The 25,029-nt window shown below is 36.6% G+C and overlaps 1 protein-coding gene across 3 annotated transcripts in view; it reads left to right on the forward strand.

Moving 5' to 3' along the window:
• Window positions 1-23,860, forward strand: part of MAP3K2 (mitogen-activated protein kinase kinase kinase 2) — a 92,479-nt gene extending 68,619 nt beyond the window's left edge. For 2 of the 3 annotated variants that reach the window (XM_055571904.1, XM_055571905.1), the window contains exons 13-17: window positions 557-705; window positions 1,083-1,214; window positions 5,191-5,320; window positions 11,325-11,502; window positions 14,944-23,860. In XM_055571904.1, coding sequence (XP_055427879.1) covers window positions 557-705; window positions 1,083-1,214; window positions 5,191-5,320; window positions 11,325-11,502; window positions 14,944-15,169 — 815 coding nt within the window. In that variant the 3' untranslated portion in view covers window positions 15,170-23,860. The remainder of the gene's footprint in view (window positions 1-556; window positions 706-1,082; window positions 1,215-5,190; window positions 5,321-11,324; window positions 11,503-14,943) is intronic. The other variant, XM_055571906.1, reaches the window with a different exon arrangement.
• The last annotated feature ends 1,169 nt before the right edge of the window (window positions 23,861-25,029 follow it).

Below are 25,029 nucleotides of genomic sequence, written 5' to 3' on the forward strand. Positions count from 1 at the left end.
TTTTCAGGGTATAGAATTCTGGACATTTTAATTTTTTTCTTTCAGCACTTTAAAACTGTTTCTCCATTGTCTTCTGGCTTATATACTTGCTGAGAAGTCTGCTGTATTTCTTACCTTTGTTCCCTTGTATGTAATGTGCTTTTTTCCTCCCACTGGCTGCTTTAAAGATTTCCTCTTACTAGAATGAGAGTGATGGTCTTCCAGCTTTCTACACTGTAGGCAGATGGAAAAACTTATTACAAATATTACTGCAATAAAGATTAGAAATAGTGCATCTTACATAATCAGTGGCATTTTAAATTGTGTGAAAGATGCTATTATATTTATAATCGGGTAAAAAAAAGCCTCATTGGAAAAAATTAGTCCTAGGAATCTGAACCATGTTTGGATTTAGAATCCTTACAGTTTTCAAAGATGATGATCATTATGAATTTGGATGAACATGATTTTCTCTTAATATCCAAGCATATTCAATTAAAGATATCACCAGTGCAATAGTCCTTAACCATTGTGTGCCATTGGGCTACTCCCATTTTAAGAAAATGTTCTTTTTTAGCACCTCGTGCTCCAACCAACTGGAGATTGGGCAAATTACTTGGCCAGGGAGCCTTTGGCAGGGTCTACCTCTGTTACGATGTTGATACAGGAAGAGAATTGGCTGTTAAGCAAGTTCAGTTTGACCCAGATAGTCCTGAGACCAGCAAGGTAAGAATCATTGAACAAGCAACTTTGTCACATTATAAGAACCAGTTTTACTAAAATAAATATAACACACCATAGAATTTTTTGTTTTTCCTCAATGCAAATTATTTGAAAAAAATAGATAATGGATATGTTTACTTGCTGTGTACTCTGGATTTTCTGTTTTAGTACTCAGTTGTATTCTTAACCTGATTTAGTGTTGGTTTAGCATACCATCAAGGACTGTTACAGAATTATTGCTTAGAGACTTTAAAATGTTTATTCTTTGGGAAGTGGAAATTTCAGAATGAAATCACCTTGATGGTCTATGATGTTTGCATTTTTTTTGCTTTTACTAGCAATGCTATAAAATAGACTTAACAGTGAGTTCTGTCTTTCAGGAAGTAAATGCACTTGAGTGTGAAATTCAGTTGTTGAAAAACTTGCTGCATGAGCGAATTGTTCAGTATTACGGCTGTTTGAGGGATCCCCAGGAAAAAACACTTTCCATATTTATGGAATATATGCCAGGGGTAAGTTAGTACATCCTTTGAAATTAGAGATATTCTATTTAAAATCTTAGTTGAGGATAAAGAAAAACAACAACTTTGATTATAAAATGTTATGGACATTTTGGAAGAGTTTTAAATTTAATATAATTTTATTTTTCTATCTTCTTCATTTATCTTTGTATTTTTTTTTAAATACTAAAGTATACTAAAATAGGTTATAAACATCAGAGTAGTCTATACTCAGATTTCCCTAAGTGCCCTAAAAATAACACACAAGTGGTTTATCCAAACCAGGATTCAGCCCAGGACCACACCTTACATTTTGCTACTATGTCTCTTACCCCTCTTTTAACATAAAACAATTTTTAGGTGACGTAGATTTGACAGAGACCAAGCTAGTTGTTCTGTTGACAGTCTCATCTTATAGACTTCTCTGATCACATCCTCATGGTAGTATTTAGTTTGTTCCTTTGTCTCCATATTTCCTATAAACTCCAAGTTAGATCTAAAATCTAAATTATATTCAAATTCAGCTTTTACCAGCATGCATCCCAGATGATGCTGTGCATCCCATTTGAAGACATACAGTTTCTGGTGGTTCTGATAGTGATGTTAAGATTGACGGCTTGATTAGGGTGATTGACATCCTGCTTTCTCCATTGTAAAGTTTTGTTTTTCTGAAGACCAGAAAGTAATCTGAGCGGTAGCAGTGGCACATGGGAATATCCAGTTCCTTTTCAATCATCTACCTAAATGTTTTTAACACAGATTGATAAGAATTGCCTGAGTCATTCATTTCATTAGGAGGTGAAAATGTGATTTGCAAAAAACTCTTTCATTCCTTCTACATTATTTTTAGTATATGTAGAGTACATTCTAATACTAATGATTTTCAAGATGGTGGTATATTTACTCACTTAAAAATACATTCATTCTCATAATAGGTGATATGTGTTAGAAAAAGATTTGTGGATCTTTAAGGAAAGAGCTTATTAGAATTGTATGTAAAATAAAATATACATATTGCAGTTTAATCTTATGGATCAGCAAAACCATGGACCAGTATCTGATAGTGCAGTTGTCCCTTGGTATCCCCAGGGAACAGTTCAGGCCCTCCCACAGATATCAGAACCCAAATATGCTCACGTCCCTTATCTAAGGGTATAGTATTTGCATATAATCTACACACATCCTTCCATATACATTGTCGTCTCTAAATTACTTATAATACCTAATACACTGTAAAATGCTACATAAATAGTTGCCAGTGCAGCAAATTCAAGTTTTGCTTTATGGAACTTTCTGGAAATTTTTTTTCCAAATATTTTCAGTGAGTAGTTGGTTGAATCTGGAGATTTGGAGTCCGAGAATATAGAGAACTGATTGTAATGGTTTTAACCATCCTCAGTCTTACAAGAGCAACAGTAAACTTTGATTTTTATCTTCATGAATAATTGTTTATAGTGACATTATTGTTATTCATCACTGCTGCTGTTTTATTTTCGAAGATTATGTTGGCAGTGTAAAAATTGTTCTTTAAAATTTAGTCTACAGAAATAATTCAAAAGAGGAAGAAAGTTGTGTACCTTTGTTATAGTACTGTCTGTAATGGGAAAAGTGGAAATATCAATTCACTCAGTGGGAGTAAATTATGATGACATTGTCCAAGAGAATATATATTTAAAATTGTGAAAACCAAGTAACAAAGTTGGAGGAAGTAGGAAGTACTTTGAGAGTGAAAAAGAATATAAAATGCTTTTTAATATTGGTAATGGTATTTTAAAAGTATCTGTATTTGAAAAATAACAGAAGAAACTAAAAAAATGAAAATGTATTATGTTGGTGTTGTGATTGATTTTTCTTTTATTCAGATTTCCATTAAATGCCTATGAATAAATGTGACTAGAGATGGAGATTATTGAATATAAAGTTAATTAAATTGGTTTGTTGGCTAGAACCAATTTATGTCCCAAATAGAGATGTAAGTCATCTTTATATATTTAGCAGTCTTAAGACTAAACTAGGACTATTCAGGAAAAGGTATTAGATCATATTTCTGATTAGATTTTGTAAAGATAGCTATCTTTTCAAAGTATAGGTTATCAGTCCTTGAATTTGAAAAGCATGTTACTAGATTAATTACAGTTCTTGTATGATAAACCCATGGCATATATGGACTGGACATAAGTGTTCCTAGACCTTGCTGAATCTCCAGGTCTGTGAATTCTGTGTAATTTCCATCAGTAGATTTGGTATAGTGGGCCCCTTTATGCCCTAGATTCAAGCTTTGCCAGAAACATCATTCTTCAATTTTCCCAAAAATAGCATTCCATTTTTTAGTTAATCTAGAACTATTTTCATATTAGAACTGTAAGTTTCTTTTATCTCCAGTGCCTGGATTAGCAGTTGACTTCTGTTACTCTTACTTACACACACAGTATATCTGGCACAGTGCTTTCCAGCCCACTCCAGTTGTTCACACCGAAGAAGGTAACATTTTCATGTTACATAGCAGTATACAGACTACACTGAGAGAGCTGTTAGCACCATGGGCCACTGGCCTAGCTGCCTGAGGACCCAGAGGATGCAAAAGTCTGGCAGTCATTTGCAGCCTACAGGTATTTGGGGGCTTATAATTTGGAAAGCTCAGTTCTAGCTGTGTTATTTTGTGCATTACTACAAGAGAGACATAGTAAGTTGACTTGAACAATAAGCCACATTGAGTTATAGGTATGCCTGGTTGCCTAGCTTGAGTCACTCACTGTCTAAGGCTTTCAATATATGTCTGCAAGTCAGGGTTAGCAGAATTGCATCTTGCTGTCCCTTTAGGGATTGCTCAGAATAGTGGGAACAGCATATGGCTAAGTCTGCAAAACCCAAGGATCTATTTTTATATGACAGAGTATACAGTTTACAAGAATTGAAAGAAAGACAGGAACGTTTGGATACATTTTTTCTTTAAAGGAAAAGATTTTGTCCCTCAGGAAGCATTTTATTTCTATCTTTTAAAGTGGTGATTGTCAAATTTGCACGTTGGAATTATCAGAGAAGCTTTTTCAAAATTCAGATGCCCATGTCTTACCTCAGATTGATTCTCTGTTCTCAGAAATAGCCCCTGCCTAAAAAGACTTCAAAAAATTAGAAATCCCTTTTTAATATATTTTTCTCATGTTTTGAGCTAAAATGGTGAGTATATAAAAGAAAAACTTTAAAATCTTATATGTCTTCTGATCTTCTAATCATACCCATTCTTTCTCCTGAGAAGTAATTTTTCAGATATCAATAAAACAGTGTTTTAAAAACAAAGTAAGAACAAAATAAATAAATTTAAAGTAGGACATACATAGAAGAGCAAGTAGGAAAATTAAAAAAAAATGTATTCAGGGCAAAAACAAGCAAGATAAAAAGTACTGGAGATTTTTAAAAATTGTACTAATTGCAAGAGGACAGGAGATAGAACCAGCGCAGTCACAGAAACAAGGGTGTCCGTCAAAAATAATTTAAAGGCTTTCTTCAGCTATGCCACTTACTCTTTCACAGTTCTAGTCCAGAAATACAGTCGAGTTTTGTGTTAAATTAATGGCATATAATGTCCTTTCTAAGAATTCCTGTGTTCTCCAATTAGAGCCTTCTAGTAATTGATTAGGATTCTCTAAATTAAAACATCTAGTTTTAAATAAGTAAGTCATGGGATGTAATATACAGCATAAGGAATATAGTCAAATAATACTGTAATGACTTTGTACCGAGGTAGATGGTTACCAGGAATGATCACAGTGGTGATCATTTTGTAATGTATTTAAATGTTGAGTCATTATGTTACATACCTGAAACTAACATGACATTGTATGTCAACTAAGCTTCAAGTAAATAAAGAGCACTTCATTCAGTCAATAAGAATAATAGATAAATATAGGTACACAGATCTTAAAAATATTTACCAGTGTTTTTCCTTTCCAACCATACTATAGTTTTCTTTTGTTTTCTCTTTTCCTAGGGCTCCATTAAGGACCAATTAAAAGCATATGGAGCTCTTACTGAGAATGTGACCCGGAAATACACCCGTCAGATTCTTGAGGGAGTTCATTATTTGCACAGTAATATGATTGTTCATAGAGATATAAAAGGTAAGTCGTGAGGTGTTTTTTTAAGTACTCAGGGTTTTTTTTTTTTTTTTTTTTTTTTAATGAAAATGTGCTATGGTTAAGAAATTTAACATTTAAATTAATTCATCTTCCTCTACAATGCCATAGGAAAACAATTCCAGCTAGTCCTGTTGTTCAGCTTTCTAAAAGAGGGAAGCTCTCCTGTGGAGGTTCACAGAATCAGTAAAGTTCAAATGAGCATAAGAATGAGACATATTTTCATACACAGTGCACAGGCTTAGAACATAGTGGTTAGGAATAGGGGCTCTTGGGGTAAGGAGAGGGTGGGACAAATTGAGAAAGGAGCATTGAAACATACACATTACCAGGTGTAAAACAGATAGCCGGTGGGGAGCTGCAGTGTAACAGTGATCACAGCCTGGAGCTCTGAGATGACATGGAGGGGGTACGGGAGACACATTCAACGGGGAAGGGGTATATGTATAGTTATGGGTGACTTATGTTGCATGGCAGAGACCAACACAGATTGTAAAACATCCTCCAATTAAAAATTAAGAAAAAAAATAGGGGCTCAAATTTGACCCAGTTCGCATTCAGGCTTTATCCATCATCACATGTGTAATCTTGGACAAGACACTTAGTCTTTCTATGCCTCGGCTCCTCAGTTTTTAAACATTAATTTGGCCGATCTGGATCTTCGTTGCTGCACTTGAACTTTCTCTAGTTATGGCAAGCAGGGGCTGCTCTTAGTTGAGGTGCATGGGCTTCTCATTGTGGTGGCTTCTCTTGTTTTGGAGCACGGGTTCTAGGTACACAGGCTCAGCAGTTGTGGCGCATGGGCTTAGCTGCTGAGGTGTGTGGAATCTTCCCTGATCGGGGATTAAACCCGTGTCCCCTCAGTTGGCAAGTGAATTTTTATCCAGTGTACCACCAGGGAAATCCTCAGCTCCTCATTTTTAAGGAGGGTGATAATAGTGTACAGATCACAGAGTTCTTATAAGGATTAAATGAGTTAATGTGTATAGCATCCTTAAAATCATGCCTGGTATCTAGAAAGCACTCAGAAGTTAGTTACAGTGATGATGTATGTTGAGATTGTATTTAAAAGCTGTGGAAAATGGACCTCATTACTGAAGAGAATAAGAGAGCCTAAGACTGAGCTTTGATAAGCAAGTTGTAAAAAGTTTTTCATCAGTCTTTCTGGGGGCTCTTACGAGCTACCAGGAAGTTACTTCTTTCCTGTGGTGTGTCACACCCCAAATATGGCCATAGTCAGACTAAGGAGAATATTCCTAACCAGTGTTGGTCATGGAGTAGAGTCTGCTGTAGCATGCTGGAGCTGGGTCACATGTACAGAATGGACCTGCCTAGTGACTCTTAGAGGATGGCAATGTGACTCATGATCTGAAAGAAATAGGAGCCTGTTGTTCACCTCAAAATTTTCCCTGCTTAGGCAGACCTCAGATGTAAAGTTCAAAACCTGAAAGCCAAGAACTGCATAAGGTGGTAACCATTTTATAATGTATAGAAGTATTGAATCACAGTGTTGTATGCTGTGGAACTAACATAGTGTTGTAGGTCAAGTATACTTCAGTTAAGTATACGCCCTATACTTTGTAGGGAAATGATTTGTGAGTTATTCTGTTAGTAATAATCTCTATTCAAGCCAGTTTCTCTTTAGCCTTCATAATAAATAAGGTAAAGGAACCGAGGGGAGCTACGTGCTCAAGTGGATCCTCTTCTGACCTTGCCAGTAACATGAGGAAGTTGGAAGCAAGCTGATTTAAAAACATTATAAGGGGCTGTTTTGCTGTGCATGACATGAGACAGATGGTCGCTGTGGGTGTCATCAAAGCAGTGGACAAGAAGTCAGCTGGAGCTGGCAAGGTCACTAGGTCTGCCCAGAAAGCTCAGAAGGCTAAATGAATATTATCCCCAATACCTGCCACCCCAGTTTTAATCAGTGGTGGAAGAACGGTCTCAGGACTGTTAGTCTCAATTGGCCATTTAAGTAATAGTCGAAGACTGGTTAATGATAACAGTGCGTCGTAAAACCTTCCGAAGGAAAGGAGAATGTTTTTGTGGATCATATGTTTTGTGTGTGGCAGTTTATTAGTTTTAAAAATCAGTACTTTTTAATGAAAACAACTTGACCAAAAATCTGTCACAGAATTTGAGACCACTTAAAAAAAAGCTTAAAGAGAAAAACATTATAGGGTGAATATATTGATAAGAAAAATGTAAGATATAAAATTGAATATGCAGTATGATCTCAAGTTTATAAAATTAAAGTATGATGTAGAACAATTTTCACATGATTAATGGTGGTTATTTTCAAGTAGCAGGATGAGTGGTAATTGTTTATTTCCTTCATATTTTTTTACTTTTTATGTATTTTCTAAACTTTTATAATGAACTTTTTTTTTTAAATTAAAGAGAAACCTTTTATTATTTATTTATTTATTTATTTTTGGCTGCTCTTGGTCTCCATTGCTTTGCATGGGCCTTCTCTAGTTGGCAGGGAGTAGAGGCCACTCTTCGCTGTGGTGTGAGGGCTTCTCACTGCTGTGGCTTCTCTTGTTGCGGGGAACAAGCTCCAGGCGCTCAGGCTTCAGGAGTTGCAGCACGCGGGCTCAGTAGTTGTGCACGGGGCTTAGTTGCTCTGCTACATATGAAATCTTCCCAGGCCAGGGATCGAACCCGTGTCCCCTACATTGGCGGGAAAATTGTTACTCACTGCACCCCCAGGGAAGTCCCAGAATGACCAGTGTTTAAATGGCAAGGGAAAAAGAAAGCTAGTTGCTTACTTTTAAGTTTAGACTCATGAGTTCATAATGAAAAGTAGGGAACCAGCTCATTATTTCATAATAGGGTTTCTTTATTTGACCTTTCTTTTATGAACTATACTGCTGCTGCTGCTGCTAAGTCGCTTCAGTTGTGTCTGACTCTGTGTGACTCCATAGACGGCAGCCCACCAGGCTCCTCTGTCCCTGGGGTTCTCCAGGCAAGAACACTGGAGTGGGTTGAAAGTGAAGTCACTCAGTCCTGACAACTCTTGGCGACCGCATGGACTGCAGCCTACCAGGCTCCTCTGTCCATGGGATTTTCCAGGGAAGAGTACTGGAGTGGGGTGCCATTGCCTTCTCTACTGAGGACTAAATAGAGGATGACCTTTATAAAAATCTTTTGGCTAACAAAGAGGGAATGATAGACTAGTACCATTTTACAACTACTAATGGGATTAATAGATATATGCACTAAACATTAATGGTTGCTAACATCACCTCACAGAGACAGTCTGTCATTGCATACTTCCTATTTGTAGACTATATCTACAAAGCAGTTTCCTACCCCCCCCCCCCCCAAATTCTTTTTGAACCTGAGTCTAATCAAGCCTGTAGATTCAGCTACCAAATTGTAAAATTATGGAACATTTATAGAGAACAGATCAGCATGTTAAATGACTCCTTAGGATGGGCTCAGCAGAACCTAGACCATAAGAAAGCTGTAGGCAGACAACTTAGATTCTTCATAAACTGCAAAGAAAAAAAAAAAAGATTGGAAGAAACTTTAGGAAAGACATAAAAGATGTATCAGTGATTCTCAACATAAGGTCCTTATTTGGATTTGGATTTAAAAAAAAACAACAAACTTAAAAAAAACCCCACTGACTATATATTTAATAATATCAAGGAATTATTGTCTGTTGTCTTATGTGTGATAAGAGTCCTTGTCTTTTAAAGATGTGTACTGAACTTTTTACTGATCATGATGTCTTTAATTTGATTCAGATAATATGAGGGGAAGGAGCGGCTAGTAGTGTGGTTAGAAGAGGCTGCCCAGATGATTGCTGGGATTGGGTGAGAGGGCCGTGCAGTGTTCTGTCTGCTTTTGTGTGTCTTTGAAAAGTCTCCTTAACAGTTTACTTTTAACATATCCAAAGTAAGTTTTTAAAAAGTTAGGTAACTATATTGGGAACCTGGTATATACATTTTCTCCTCAGCCCTTTGTATGGATGAGCATTGATTCAGCATTGGTGATGACTTCCCAGCGATAGCTCTCCTTGTCTACCTGCCTGGGACTGTTTCTGCCCAGGTGGTAACCATTAAAAACTGGCTTGTTGGTTGTCCTTCCCCAGCTTAAATATTTTAGACACAGTGGTGTGGTTTTTTTTGACAGAGTCCTTCTTTAAGTATTGGACAGCAAGAGGTGTCAAAAAGGCAGTGCTGTTTTAGAGAATCACTGGTACCAAGGCATACTTTGGCTTATGCATGCAGAGAACGAATCCTTGACTCTCCCCTCAAGACAGGCCTTAATTGACTAGACTGGGAAATTTGCTGGAGAACAGAAGACAGGGCCAGAAGTTCATGGTAGAGATGGACAGTTTGCATTCTCTCCAGTCTATAATATACGTTTTTCTCCACTATTCACATTCCTTCTTAGAGGCTGTTTTAAAAAAAAAAAAGAAGAAGAAGACAGATAGGAATCTTTTTTTTTAATCTAAAATATGCTGAAGGTTAGGAAGATTTTAGGTAAAGTTTAGAAACTAAAATTAGATAAGTCAATAAAATAAATTACTTGTTTAAAAACAGCAACTTAGCTGGAACAACATGAGCAAAAAAAAATAAAGTCATTGGTTTATAACCAAAGTGCAAAATAAATATCCGTGTATTCACACTGGTAGAAATGGATGGTTGAATAAGTAGGAAAAAAAGAGACAAATCTTCTACGCAGAATAATTCCAAATAATATATGTAACTACTAAAAAAAGGGTAGTTTTTTAGAGATAATTTATATACGAAGAAACTAGACTTATAATCCTAGAAAAAAGGTTGAGTTTAAAGAATGGTAAAGGGGAAAATAGAGAATAAAAATAAATGAACCTAGCTCCTAGATTGTTGGTTTCTGATCCCATTCTCCACTAAGAGGGACTAGTGCCCCTTGGAGAAATGGCTGACTGCAGAGCCGGTGCCGGAGGCGCAGAGTGAGCGTGGAGCATCTTCTAGTTCCAGAATGTAAGGCAGTGCTGACACAAACAGTCCAGAAATCCAGCCAAGTGAGGACACGATGACCGAGTTACGGCAGGGAGACACAGGAGCCAACAGAGAGGACTCCCAGTGGACAAAGCTGTAAACATGAGCAAAAACAGAACAGAAATAATAATAAAGTCATTGGTTTATAACCCAAAGTACAAAGTAAATATCCACATATTCAGATTGGGAGAAATGGATGGTCAAATAAATAGGAAAGAAGAGACAAATCTCCCATGCAGAATAATTCCAAATAATATATGTAACTACTAAGCCTAGAGCATAATTTCTCACTCACTTATACTTAGTGAACTTCTTCCAGAGAGCTGAGTATGGAAAGGGGGAAAGAGTAACTTTACAGTGGAGGACTCTGTAAACACTTTCTCAGCTAAGCAATCGTGATCAGTTTATAATAAATAAAGTTAAAAGTTTGTTACAGAACAAATGAAATTTTAAAACAGAAACCTTGAAGCTTGCTTAGAATAGATTTAAAATGTACTATATAGAAGTTGAGGAGGAGAAATTTTGATTCTGGAGGTTCCTGAGGAGAGGCTAGGTTCACAGGGAAATAATCTTGTAGACATGGGCTTCTTGCTTTATAACAGAGAGGCTGGGGCCAAAAGCCTGCTATTGCTTTCATCATCCTTCCCTGAACTTCCCATTCCTTTTTTTTGAACTTCCCATTCTTAGTCCTTTTCCCCTTTCACTTCTTTTCCATCCTCACCTCCTACTTGTACCAGCCCTTTTCAGTGGGGGAACCTTTTCTTAGGTCCTAAAGCACACACAGTGACACTAAATTTTCATTGTTCCATGTAATAAATCTTTAATACACACTGACCTTACACCTAGCATTATGCCAGGTACTATTCAGAGGTGCGAAGCAGCCTGAATTTGGAGACAGATTGAAGAGTCTAAGTAATTTTCTGCCGTTTTCTTTTATGTTATATTCCAGATTACCAATAAAAATAATGAAATGAGGGTATTTCTTGTTTTAGGCGCAAATATTCTGCGAGATTCAACAGGCAACGTCAAACTAGGAGATTTTGGGGCCAGCAAACGGCTTCAAACCATCTGTCTTTCAGGGACGGGAATGAAGTCTGTCACAGGCACACCGTATTGGATGAGCCCTGAAGTGATTAGTGGAGAAGGCTATGGCAGAAAAGCAGATATCTGGTAGGTTTTGACGCGGGATTTGCCTGAAAACACATACCTTATTAACATATTTCCACTCAGGATGGAAATTATTGAAATGAACTTAAATTCTTTTTTGTACTGTTGAAATAAGATGTCAGGATTACAAGGATTGATATCATTTTAATTATGCCCTTTGAGGCTTAATAACTGACCAAATAAATAAAGCTTTCGAACCATTTTTTCATTCTTTGAGAAGAATTTCATCTTAAGCAAATTTCATCATTAGAAAGCTGTCTTCATTTTATTTCCCAGATGAACTTTTAAAGTAATTAATCTTTATTGCTAGTCTTATAAGTCAGTTAACCTTTAATTGCTTAATAATTTTAAGTTAGAACATAAAACGGCCATTTCCTACTTCCCACTGAGAAAAGTGGTTTTTTTCCTTTGGTGTTTATTGGTATTTGTTGAAGTGGCGAAGAGAAGGTTTCTCTCTGTGACCACTGCAGAGCTAGGAAGTGAGTGAGGGGAGTCTCTGTTCCTCCTCTTGCCGTTCACTAAAGGTCACTCTGGTTCCTCCTTAACCAAGTTCTCACTGCCCGCCAGCTCCTGAGCCTGAGATTGGGCACCCTGAGAGGTCAGCAGTTCTCTAAACCCTTTCCATTGTGCAGCTCTGGAGTCTCTCCTGCCTGCTTCTCAGCCCCAGCTACTTACATGAGCTCTTTTGAGTAAGGTTGTTACTAGGTACTCATTTTAGGCACCTAAAGACAAAGAATTTCTAATGTTTCTATTCTTTGTAAGATAAAGACAAAAAAACACTTACATTCAGTGGCAGTGTAAAGAATTATATGGAGCAAAACTTATGAATAATATTCTGTGCCTAACAAATTTGAGAGCTTAAATTGTAGTTTGTTTTCATTGATTTTTATGTTTAAAGTACAGGTTTGGGTTTTTGTTTTTAGCTCAAACATAAGCTGCTTATTTTGTTAACAAGATAATAACACAGTAATTTAGTTGTAACAAAGCCATCAACAGAGCCATATAGAAAAAAAACTAAAAGTATTGCTTTAAATTGATGATCTCCTTTAAATAGGAAAAATTTAACCTGTTAGTCTATTGGTTCTCAAACCTATCCACACATTTGAGAAATGGAGGGAAGAAGGAGGATTGGTACTTTAAAATTAACTATACCCAGAGCTCATCTCAGAACAATTATATGTGAGTATCTCAAGAGTGGGGCCCAGGCAAAGATTTCTGAAGTGTTGTCAGGTTTGAGAAGTACAAGTCTAAAGTAATAAGCAATAAAAATTATGCCTTCAAAGCAATTCAAAAACACAAAGTTAAAAAAAGAAATATGGTAAATTTCTTTTCTCTTATCCTAGCAAAAGGAGGAAAGCACCAATTCATTTCTCATTATTTTTTATCCATTTTTGATTACCCAGAGTGGAGTTTAACAAACATCAAATATTGAAAGTTATACAAATGTATTGTATGCTACATATAATATTGCTACATATATGCTACGTATAAGTTTTCACTACTTTACATTTGGAAAGCTCTTCTAAGACAGTACCAGCTTTCAGAAAGAAAAGCACTTTTTATTTTTATTTTATTTATTTTTTTTTATCTTTGTATTTTTTTTTTAATTTTATTTTATTTTTAAACTTCACATAATTGTATTAGTTTTGCCAAATATCAAAATGAATCCGCCACAGGCATACACGTGTTCCCCATCCTGAACCCTCCTCCCTCCTCCCTCCCCATACCATCCCTCTGGGTCGTCCCAGTGCACTAGCCCCAAGCATCCAGTATCGTGCATCGAACCTGGACTGGCAACTCGTTTCATACATGATATTTTACAAGTTTCAATGCCATTCTCCCAAATCTTCCCACCCTCTCCCTCTCTCACAGAATCCATAAGACTGTTCTATACATCAGTGTCTCTTTTGCTGTCTCGTACACAGGGTTATTGTTACCATCTTTCTAAATTCCATATATATGCATTAGTATACTGTATTGGTGTTTTTCTTTCTGGCTTACTTCACTCTGTATAATAGGCTCCAGTTTCATCGACCTCATTAGAACTGATTCAAATGTATTCTTTTTAGTGGCTGAGTAATACTCCATTGTGTATATGTACCACAGCTTTCTTACCCATTCATCTGCTGATGGACATCTAGGTTGCTTCCATGTCCTGGCTATTATAAACAGTGCTGCGATGAACATTGGGGTACACGTGTCTCTTTCCCTTCTGGTTTCCTCAGTGTGTATGCCCAGCAGTGGGATTGCTGGATCGTAAGGCAGTTCTATTTCCAGTTTTTTAAGGAATCTCCACACTGTTCTCCATAGTGGCTGTACTAGTTTGCATTCCCACCAACAGTGTAAGAGGGTTCCCTTTTCTCCACACCCTCTCCAGCATTTATTGCTTGTAGACTTTTGGATTGCAGCCATTCTGACTGGCGTGAAAGGGTACCTCATAGTGGTTTTGATTTGCATTTCTCTGATAATGAGTGATGTTGAGCATCTAGAAAAGCACTTTTTAAAGTTTGCATAGATGTTTAAGTTGGGTATTGGTTCAACTAAGAGTCCATATAATGCACTAAAAGGCATTTTATTAGTAACAGTTATTATAAAACAATTCATTTCATGTACCACAAATTTAACTTTTTGGTGCAATAAGAAGAATATTTGTTTCCCATTTATTTCTACAGCTGTTAGAATTCATTGAAATGCAGACTTAAAACATAAATTTTTCTTCGAGACTGCATACATAAAATACTTTTCCTATAACTGCACTATATCCCTGACAGATCCCTATGGGGGAGTTCAGTAGTGACTACAGGCATATTTATCTTTAAAGCAACTTTTTTCTCATTGTTTGGGTTTGGGATTGATACCAAGTTTGAAAAAAGATGTTTCTTTAAGATTACATAAATTCACTTAAAAATGTCTCCTCAAATTTAAAAGCCCTGTTTTCTTCAGCTCCTTCTGTCAGGTCTCCATGTCAGTCGATCTAAACCACATCATTCTTGCCCTGAAGTGCTCTTCTCTCAGGTTGTCTTCATTGACCTTCCGTGGATTCTCCTCCAGGGCTGGGAGGGGGCCTGGTGCCTGGGAGCAGGTGTCCCGGCCATCACGCGGTTGGCCGGGCCAACCGAGGCCTCAGTCACCCCTGCGTCTTTTTGGCGCTTCACAGGGGCTCCAAGACACCTCAGGGCTGCTGGGGAAATGGACAGTCCAGAGCAGGAGCCCTTCAGAGGCACGTAGAATGTCAGCCTCAGAGCCCAGTGGCTCCATGAGGGCGCCGAGGGCCGTGACCCCAGCTCCAGCTGTTGATGGTAACAGCCTTGTAATGAAGTTTTACACTTGAAACCAAGTCATGTTTAAATGTATATGAACTTCACACGTTTCTCATTTCGTAGGTAGTTAACTGACTTTCATGATGATGTTGTTTGTGTAAGGTGTTTTTTTTCCCCCTCTTAGGAGCGTGGGCTGTACTGTGGTAGAAATGCTAACTGAAAAGCCTCCTTGGGCCGAGTTTGAAGCGATGGCTGCCATCTTTAAAATCGCCACTCAGCCAACGAACCCAAAGCTGCCACCTCATGTCTCCGACTATACTCGAGACTTCCTCAAACGGATTTTTGTAGAGGCCAAACTGAGGCCGCCCGCCGACGACCTGCTGAGGCACACGTTTGTGCACTGCCACTAGCGCTGGGGCCTCTGTGCCTGCCCGGCTCCCTGCTGTCCACGCACCCTCTCTCTGACTGCACTTTCCCTTGTTTATAACAGAGAGATGCGGAGGGAAAAAGACAAGAGGGAAAAGTGTTTCTCTTGATTCTTGGTTAAATTTGATTACTAATAATAATAGTAACCTAAATTTTTTATATTTAATCTTTTTTTTTCCTTACAAGAACTTGAAGCTTTTTTTTTTTTTTAATTTTTATAATGTACTGATGTGGTTCAGAGACATACAGCACTTTAGTACATAGTCACTCTTTTTAGTACAAAAAAATCATTGGAATACCTAAAGATTGTAGAGTCTTTCCCTGTGTCACTGACAGATTGGCAGTGATGGGGAGACATGGAAAACAAGAAGAAAAAAATGATGTATAATTTGTAGTTTTTAGTGATAGTATTTAAAATAGATTCTCGTTTGTGGGGTTGAGCCCTAAACTTGAGTTTAGGATAGGTACTCAACTGAAAGAATATAGGTTTCTTCTTGTATCTGTATTCTTTAGATCCTAACCTCTGTCTACCAAGCTTTTTGCTCAGTAGGAATCTTGATAGAAAATATGAATCTCTAGAGGTATGTTTATTTGTTAATCCTAACCAGTATAATAAGCAAATACACTATAATAGATCCATATTACTGGAATCTGTCAACCTTGAGGGATAGCTTTCTGCTTAAAAAAAAAAAAGATACTGTTTTATTTTAAAGCAGATATGTGAAGTCAATAAGCAAATTCAAATTAAAAGATAGAAGACTGCTCTAATTAAATGTCTGAGAGTAGAAGAGGCCACATTTGCCAGTCAGCAGAAATGAAAAGAACCGAGTGTGGTTGAGTGCATGTTAAACTGCGTTCTTTACCTGAGGGGGAAGCCCCAAAATCAAGGGGAAGGAGAAGTGAAATCATGCATACTGTATCTTTCCAATTCCAGCTCCTGATTCCCCACAGGTAAACATCTTTAGGAACTAAGAGTTTAACCTGCAGTATCCATGTCTTAAAAGCTAATGTCGTGAGAGAAAACCCTTGTTCTTTGGATCACAGAGGACTAAAGTACCTCAGAAAACAGTTACCATGTAAAACAGTGGTTTTCATGGCTGGGGTGGGGATAATTTTACCTGGCATTTGGCAATGCCTGGAGACATTTTTGGTTGTCATAAAAAAGAGGATGCTAGAGGCATCTAGTGGTTAGAGGTCAGGGATGCTGCTAAACAAACTAAAACACACAAGAACAGCACCTCCCTTTCCCCATCAAAGAATTATCCTCCTCAAATATTAAAAGTGCTGAAGTTGAGAATCCCTGAGATAAATACTAGCCCTGGTTATAAACCAAAAATGGCTATGTACAAAGCAGGTTCCTTGCAAAAAGTAAATTTCAGAGAGTGATATAGTGCATAATGAGGGTTTTACAAGAGCAGAGATCACTACTTCAAGTCAAGGGTGAATGATCTGTACAAACAGCAAGGAGCAATCCTTTTCTTACCAGCTGCATATTGCACCCAAATCAGTAACTTTCATTTTGGAAATAAAATTAACTTAAACATGGAGCCTGTTGAACTCAGCCATCTGTATGTATGTATTCTTTCCTCGGAAGTCAGTTCATTCATAATTGTGGGAAAAGAAAGGCATATTAAAACAAAGTATTAATTACTTTAAACGAAGGTTAAAAACTGCCAGATATTTCTAGCATAAGAGCCAAGGACATTAAGCCGAAAGAGACTACTGGGAAACTCCCACTATCTCTGATGGACCTGTGCTACTGAAAAACATGAATGATATCAGTGATTTGGCCACTTGCAATGTTTTCAGCATATTAAAGCAGGGGCTGAGTACTTTAAGGGTCTAGAAAATAGTATTCTTCCTGGAGGCCCTCAGTGTGATGCCTTTCATGGGATTCATAAGGGACTTGGGTATTTTATTTTCTGCTGAAAGGTATGCTTGTTTAGGAACTGTTTTAAAATACTTTGTTTCTGAAGTTAAGTAGATGTTGGTTTACTGTATCAAGGTCCTATCTGGCATTCCCTGTAGGAATATTTGAAATTCCACTAGCTAGTCTGAGAAGAAGTCAAAGCACAAATACAGCTGTTAAAGCTTCTCCTATTCCCGTATAATGAAAGGAAGCAGCTTGCAAGGAAGAATATGAATTAGTAGCCTACCTCCCACCCCCCAGAAAATCAACTGCCAAATCTTGTGCTATAAACATAGTCCCCAAGGATGTGGATCTATTATAATTTCTTCATCTTTTATGAGTGAAGGCATCTCTTCTACTTGAGCAAGACCGTGGTATCTGGACCAGTGGGCTTTTCCTTCCCTTGTGCTGTGTGCTTGTGATTTTCTTTTGGCTCAATTTTGGTCTGTCAGGGTAATCAGCAGTGCAGAATATGAGACAAGTGCTCTTTAAAGAGAAACCTTGGGAGACTGTGAAACCCAAAGCAAAATGTTTGCTTTTTTCAGTCTCTCTCTCTTTCCAAAATGCTATAGAAAATAAAATCACCTGAAAAGAAACTACTATGTTAACACTGCTGCATAAGACCTTTGTTTTATAAGAAAAATATTATTAGCTATGGAAAAGTATTGTTCTTTATGTAAAGACTTAAGAATAGATAATAGTTTACAGAGTTATATAAAAGTGTGATGTGAATTTATTTCATATAAGTTGTTAAAGGTACCAAAAACCACAAAAAAGTTAATATATATAAAAACTACTAGAACAAAAAAGCTTAAAGTGGGGTGAGGTATGGAAGATCAAAATTAAATTTTAAAAATAAAAATTTGAAAGGAAACACATCTATCAGGGGCTGTAACACTCCATTTTTTTTTTATTTCTAATAATGATATGGATCAAAAAATGAAATTTGAACTTTTTAGGATGACTATAAATGTGTTTTGTTTTTTAAATGCACAGCCTGATTCTTCTATACTGTAATGTTTCTTTGCTGAGGCTGGAAAATGACCAGACTGCTAACTTTGTGCCTTTAAAATGCGTTCTGCTTTGATAGTGGCAGACTTTTTGGTGCTGGAGAAGATTCACTAGCAGTCTTTTATGTGCTTTTCAGGATATATCTTTCTACTTAGGCCTTGAGAGATTCAAGATGGCATGACTTAGGCTTGGACCAAATACAAGATCTTTTACATTGCACACAAATTATATTGAATAAAAGGGTTGAAAAATATCATAATGACTAATAGAAATTTTGATGATAATTCTTTAAAATGTATTTTAAAATATACAGACTTTGAAAGTTTCAATATGATGATCTTTAATTTTCCTCATTTACAAAACATGTTTCTAACCTGAGAAACAGTTGAAGACTACTGCCTTAGAAAGTTTTCAAAGGCATGACAACCATACATAATTTATATGGATTGAAATGTTAATGCACAGGCTGAACTAGAAAAGAAAAATTAAAACTTATTTCATAGTAAATTGAATTGGCTTTGAAGGAGTCTTTATCTTATTTCCAATAGAAGCTACATTTAAAAGGTGAAATTATTTCTTAAGAGTAGCTGTCTCTGCTACTTCAGTTCTTGTATATGTCAGGTCTGGTGTGTAATATTTCTGAGATGGAAGTATAATAAAGTACATGAAATTACTGAGAAAATACAATTTGAACAGTTTATAGGGGCAACCAAGCTTGGGAGCAAAAGCAAATACATTTGCCAGATGCAAACTCCTTGGCCCACAGCGGAGTTCTTTGTCACTGATTTCATTTGGAACCAATAGTTCAATATAAAATCACCTAGTGTCAGCCAAGTATAGGGATCTATCTATTTTTTTTTAACATGGTGAGTCTTTTTCATTTACTTATTCAATATTGTGACTTACTGTGTCAGGTATTAAATTAACTTGTCCTTAAGGAGGTCACAGTCTAGGAGGAAAAAATGGGCAAACAGTTGGTTTTTTTTGACATATCTTAACTCTGAAAAGTTCATCAATGATGTTTTAAACTGTTATTACTTATAAGGTGAGGGGAAAGCGATTTTGGGTGGCCATCGGCCGTGATAAACTGAACAGCAGACAGCAGAAGCGCCCCAGCTGGAGAGATCTGCCACAGGTCAGGCCCCCTCTCGCTCAGGACTCTGAAAACCCAGCCTCTGTTCAGACAGTTCCAGTGATGGGGGCGTTTATTCCATTACATGGTATTTTTTTTTTCCCCTGCTTTTTTCTTTTAAAGAAAATATTTTCTTTTGGTCTGAATTATTAAAATACCCAAAACATTTGATAGAAATTGAATTCTGCCAACAGTGTTGTTTATACTAAGATCAGGAAAATCTTGAGATCTTACTGTTTTATATGAAGTTTGGCCTTTGTTACACATGTAATGTTCATATTTATTTGAATCTTAAGATTGGTTAAAATGTTAATGAAAAGCAGTTTAATTGTTAATTTTTCGTAGTGCCTTTTTCTCTGTATGCCTTAATTTTGTTTTATATCAATAATAATTCACATTACCCACCGCAATGAAAGTTTCTCCAAAATCAGTAGGCTTCAGGAGTTCCTTTGGCCTTAGACTGTGTACTGGCCATTAAACTTTTCTTAATGCCTGCTTCCTCCTACCCTTTTCTACCTCTTTTTTTAAAAATATGTTAGAAACATTAACATTGTTTTGTGATAGACACATTGCAGTTTTACTAGACACAAATTTCTACAATAAGGATAGAAAGAGATATTTTAATTCTAAAGAGACATAGTAAATTATTTTCCAAGTTGATTAGTTGATTTTTCAATCACATTGGCACTGTTCAAATTCTTTGCATATCATGTTTCAGTTAACAATTTTCAAAGAAGAACTGGAATGGTGGTTTTTGTCCTAAAGAGATCATTTAAATGGTTTACAAATGTTAAGGCAATGAGACTTAGGGCAATGAGCAAGAAATCCAGGGATAGCAAATTCTAATCCTTACTTTTAAGCTAGCATTTTGACTAAAACTCTAGCTTTTCTGTGAAGAGTGTGTGTGTGTGTGTGTGTGTGTGTGTGTGTGTGTGTGTGTGTGTGTATGTGTGTAGAGTTGGGGCAGGGGTGGGAAGGAAGGAAAGGTGTGAATGTCCAATTAGATTAGTCTCTGTTCTTGGAAGAACAATTTAAATATGTATAACCTACTGATGTTGGAATGCCAGCACATTTTCCAAAAGTAGCTAGTACAAACAGTTGTTGAATAAAGGTATTTATTGTAAATTGCCAAGCTCTTGGTTGCTAAAAGTAGATTAAAATTGAATTTGTATGTGTGTATAATAGCTTATATATAATTCCTAAATAGAAAGTAATTGGTTTTGTGTAGTTCTTCATGAGCTCTTTGGAATAGAAATTCTGCCAGACATTATCAAAACAAGCATCCTTAGCTTACCAAGTGTTCAAAAGGAAATTGTTTTATACCTCTTTTTGGTTGGCTAGGGAAGGCGTGCTGTGAAGCTACTGTTCCTACTTGATAGTCACCTTTAGCTTTGCTTTGACTTCTGCCGCGACCTGGACAGGATGCCATAATAGGTGTGGGAGTTATCATGCCTGCTGACTGTGTTCACCTTCAGAGCTGTAGCGGGTAGTGCGCTCTTAGGGCAGTTTAGAGAACCTTCTCTCGATGGTAGTGAGAGTGGACATGGTTTAGTTTCAGAAAGTTGAGGGAGGAGTCATAGCTATAGTAAAGAATAAATTTTATCTTTGCTTGTATTACAGTCTCATGTACTTCTTCATATTTTTCAAAATTGTGCATTTTAATTGACAGTAATGCTATTTTTGTTAATAACAGAAAAGGCGTTAAATCAGTGATTACTATTATTCCCTATGCCTAATGACTTCTTGTTTGTATTTACAATCTGTATTGTCAGAATCACTTTAAACCAAAGCTTTTATATTCTCTGCACACATAGCCAAAATGATTAGCACCGTTACTTCTGCCCAATTGTAAGCTAATAGTATAAAAATGATAAAACAGGTACTAGTAGAATTTGTATCTCAGTCTATCCTTCAAGTTAAAGGACAGGTGCTTGGTGTTTGCATTTAGACATGCAGAATTACTTCAACTATGATGGAACTATATAGACATTACAAACTTGAGCTTGTACACGTGCCAATCTTATTAATGTCACTTGACCACAGATGCATATACACACACATTGACACACGATGCCTCAGGTTGGTGGCGTACTTTCTTCTTAATGTCTTGACATTTATGAACTTGTGTTTGACTTGAGGGGCATTCCAGGAAAGTTTTGCAGAAAAGTAGGTTATGGACTTTTTGTGCCATAGACATTTTGGAAGACAAGGACAAGTCTGCTCTCCAGCATACATGCAGAATTTGTCCCCAAGTAGGATTTCTGAGTCCCTTAATGCCAGTTGAGGACAGTAAAGTTTGTGACGATACTGAAAAGCACTTTTGTCTTCACTTATTTGTGTAATTAACTGTTGGTGATTTAGCATTAGCATTGCTTGGAGGGGAGAGATAAGTAACAAAATTACGTCTAACTCTGTTAGACACTTAGGCTTCAAAATAGATTTGTCATGTTCTCATTTTTCCAAAGACTTTTTTCCACCTGGAATAAGAGGAAGTAAACATTTGTGCTGGAAAGGTTTACGGGCAAAAGAAAGTAGGCCAAACCCTTGCAATATAACCCGTTCAAGTGAAAGTGCAGTGTCTAAGGATAAGAATACTTCTTTAAAAACAAACACTTGTTTTTAATACAGTCTTAGTAAGTAAAAGGTTTACATTTTTTCTATTGTTGTTGGTTTTAAAATTTGCTACCCTGCATTCTGAAATATTATAAAAGAGTTAATACCAAAAATACTTTTAATGTCTGACATCTCTTACATTTCACATGGTTCTTTTTATTCAGATATCATTGTAAATAAAAGTAAACTTGGATAAATATGAGAATAAACTTTTAATTGTTGCAAATTCTGATTATCAATTTGTAAATTTACCCTTTGATCTAATGTACATTTTTAAATGTAGCCATTAAATTCTCTATATTTAATCTGTTAGTTTCTCTCTGTAAATGTTTTTAATCTCAGTTAAATGCTGGGCAGTTTATGTACAGAGGTGTTCTTTTCCTATCAAGGTTGACTTTTTTGCACATTTTTGGAAATGTTTAATTTGTACACTGATTTACTACTCTGACCAATAATTGTTGATGGATGTGTGAGCATCGTGAATGCGTGCATTGAACTACTGTCTGTGTCTCTATGTTTAAACTTCTTTCAAGATGTAGCCATCAGTAACTGCATTGCTATTACTGATTTAGATGGACTTTCATGCTTTTACAAAGTATACTTATCTATGGTTCTATCTTTGTTGAGAACTCAGGAGTTCAACATCACTTTCTGATTTTATATGTATTCTAAAATCCATGACTAAGTTGAAAGTATGCTTGTAACTCTGTGTATTGGGGGATGTGTGTGTGGAGATGTCTTTTTCTGTCTGTAGGTACGTGTATATATCCCAGTAATTTCTTATTTTCATTTCTACATTTTTATGAACTTGTTTTATAAGGGTACTGTTTAGTTAGAATAATTAAATATATATAAAGCTTTCTGAGAGATTATTTACTATATGAATATATTTTCAGCTGGCTGATCAAAACTATTTTCTTAATTTTGTTTTTACCATTCAAAATGTATTTGTATTTCCACAGTTGATTGCAGATTTACTTAGATATCTATCAATTAAAATACTCTTGCAGAGAAGATTGAATTCTCATTGAGAATTCTATGAAATGCAAATTAAGGGGAAAAAATAGGTTTTAAGCAGTAGCAAAAACACTGTCCACTAAAACAGCCTTTGAATTCTCAGAGCTATGAAAAAATGTGAGAAACTAAATTATCTTGAAGAGATGTCAAGGCTTTTATATCTCCAGTTGCTGTTCGCCTGTCCTACTGTTTTTGAATATTTCCTTTATTCTACCCCAAAGATTTCAACTTTCAGTTTTCTTCTTACTGGGCAAGGTCAGACCTCACTCATAAAACAATATATTGAAAAATTGTGATTCTCTGTGATTAACTATAAGTTGGTTTAGAAATGTCCAAACATACATTATTGTGTCTTTACACCGTATTTTGTATTTTAAGTAACTGGCAGAAAACAAATTGGGAATTAAATTTCCAATCTGACAATGTTGTTGTACTTAAGGAGAACCTTGTTTTTAATATGCGGTATCATGTGAAATTACTTATGTTAGGAATAGAGTCCACTGTTGAAGTTGAATGTCACTAAGCTTATGTTATAAGGAGCCGATACGATTAGAAAAACCTACCAGAAGCCAGATACAGTGTGGTATGTGCCACATTTCATGCACATTTTACTTTGTGTTCATTCAAAATTGTGCTTGTAAAAATGTATAAAATTTCTGAGTTTTACAGTTTTTATGTACTTGTTTTTTCTTGCTGGTAAATAGCTTTTTTTTTTAAATCTAATGTGAAAGAAACCATGTTTATATTTTGTTAGTGATCAATGACTTTGTTTATATGGAAATTTGTATATGGTTGGCACACATCTTTGTTTAGATTTATCGTGCATGAAGGCCTGCAATAATTAGCACAATGAAAATTGCTTTTTCTTACATGTTCATTTTTTGAAAGATTGTGGTGCAAAGGCTTACTCTAAGTAACCTTATGGACTATGGAATGAATATAAATGAATGGCACTTTGAGTGTTAATAAAGCTGATATTTATTTCCACTGTGATTGCTTTGTCCACAGCTCTTCTTGGACACACTGTTGTCTCTCCTCTGCCTGCTTTGATCACTCTCTAGGAAACAGCCTAGAAACACTGCAACTAAATCTTCCCAAGATACAAGTCTGTAATGTTCTCCTCAACGTGCTCTGGCATATTTCTCTAGATACTTTGATTACCCAAATCAGAAATGAACGGTGACTAAAAACAAAAAGACTACTCTCAGAGGGTAAAGAATGGACACTCCCACAGTACTGGAGAGAATTTAAATTAACACCGTCATGTACAGGGCAGCCTAGCAACACCAAGTCAAAAGCCTTAGAGTCTTGTATATACTCTGACCCAACAGTTTTGTGTGTAGGAATATGATTGCAGATGTGCTGAAATATATCTATAAAAGCCCCAAATTGAGTTCTACCTGTTCAATACTGGGGGCTATTGTAACAAAGTACTGCAAACTGGCTGCCTTGTTTTAGCTGTAGAGGCTATAAGGCCACAAAGTTAAGGTGGGCTTCTCAGGTTGCTCAGTGGTAAAGAATCTACCTTCAGTGCAGAAGACATGAGTTTGATTCCTGGGTCCAGAAGATCCCCTGAAGGAGGAAATGGCAACCCACTCCGTTATTCTTGCCAGGAAAATCCCATGGACAGAGGAGCCTGGGGCCATGGGGGAGTCTACAGTCTGTGGGGACATGACTGAGCATAAGCACACACAGCAACACGCACAAGGCATCATCAGGGCCGTGCTCCCCCTTAAACCTGTAGGGGAGTCCTTCCTTGCCTGTTTCGAGCCTCTGGTAGCCCCAGGCATTCTTGGCATGTGGCTATAACTCCTGTCTCTGCCTCCTGTCTTCATGTGGTGGTCTCCCTCTTGTTTCTTTTTTTTAAATAAGGACACCAGTCATGCAGTATCAGGGCCCACTGTAATGACCTCGTTTTAACTTGATTACCTCTAAAGACGGTATTTCCAAATAAGGTCACATTCTGAGGTACGGGAGGTTAGGATTTCAAAATATCTTTTTGTGGGAAACACAAACATACTGCAGTCTGCCCTATGGCTCCTGAAAATTCATATTTTTCCCGGGTACCAAATACTTTGACCTCATCCCAACTTTCACACCATCCCAACTTCCCCCAAAGTCTTATTCTAACATCAACTCTAAGTCCATACATGTTACTAAAC

Source organism: Bubalus kerabau, chromosome 3 (assembly GCF_029407905.1).
Source record: "Bubalus kerabau isolate K-KA32 ecotype Philippines breed swamp buffalo chromosome 3, PCC_UOA_SB_1v2, whole genome shotgun sequence".
Taxonomy (NCBI): domain Eukaryota; kingdom Metazoa; phylum Chordata; class Mammalia; order Artiodactyla; family Bovidae; genus Bubalus; species Bubalus kerabau.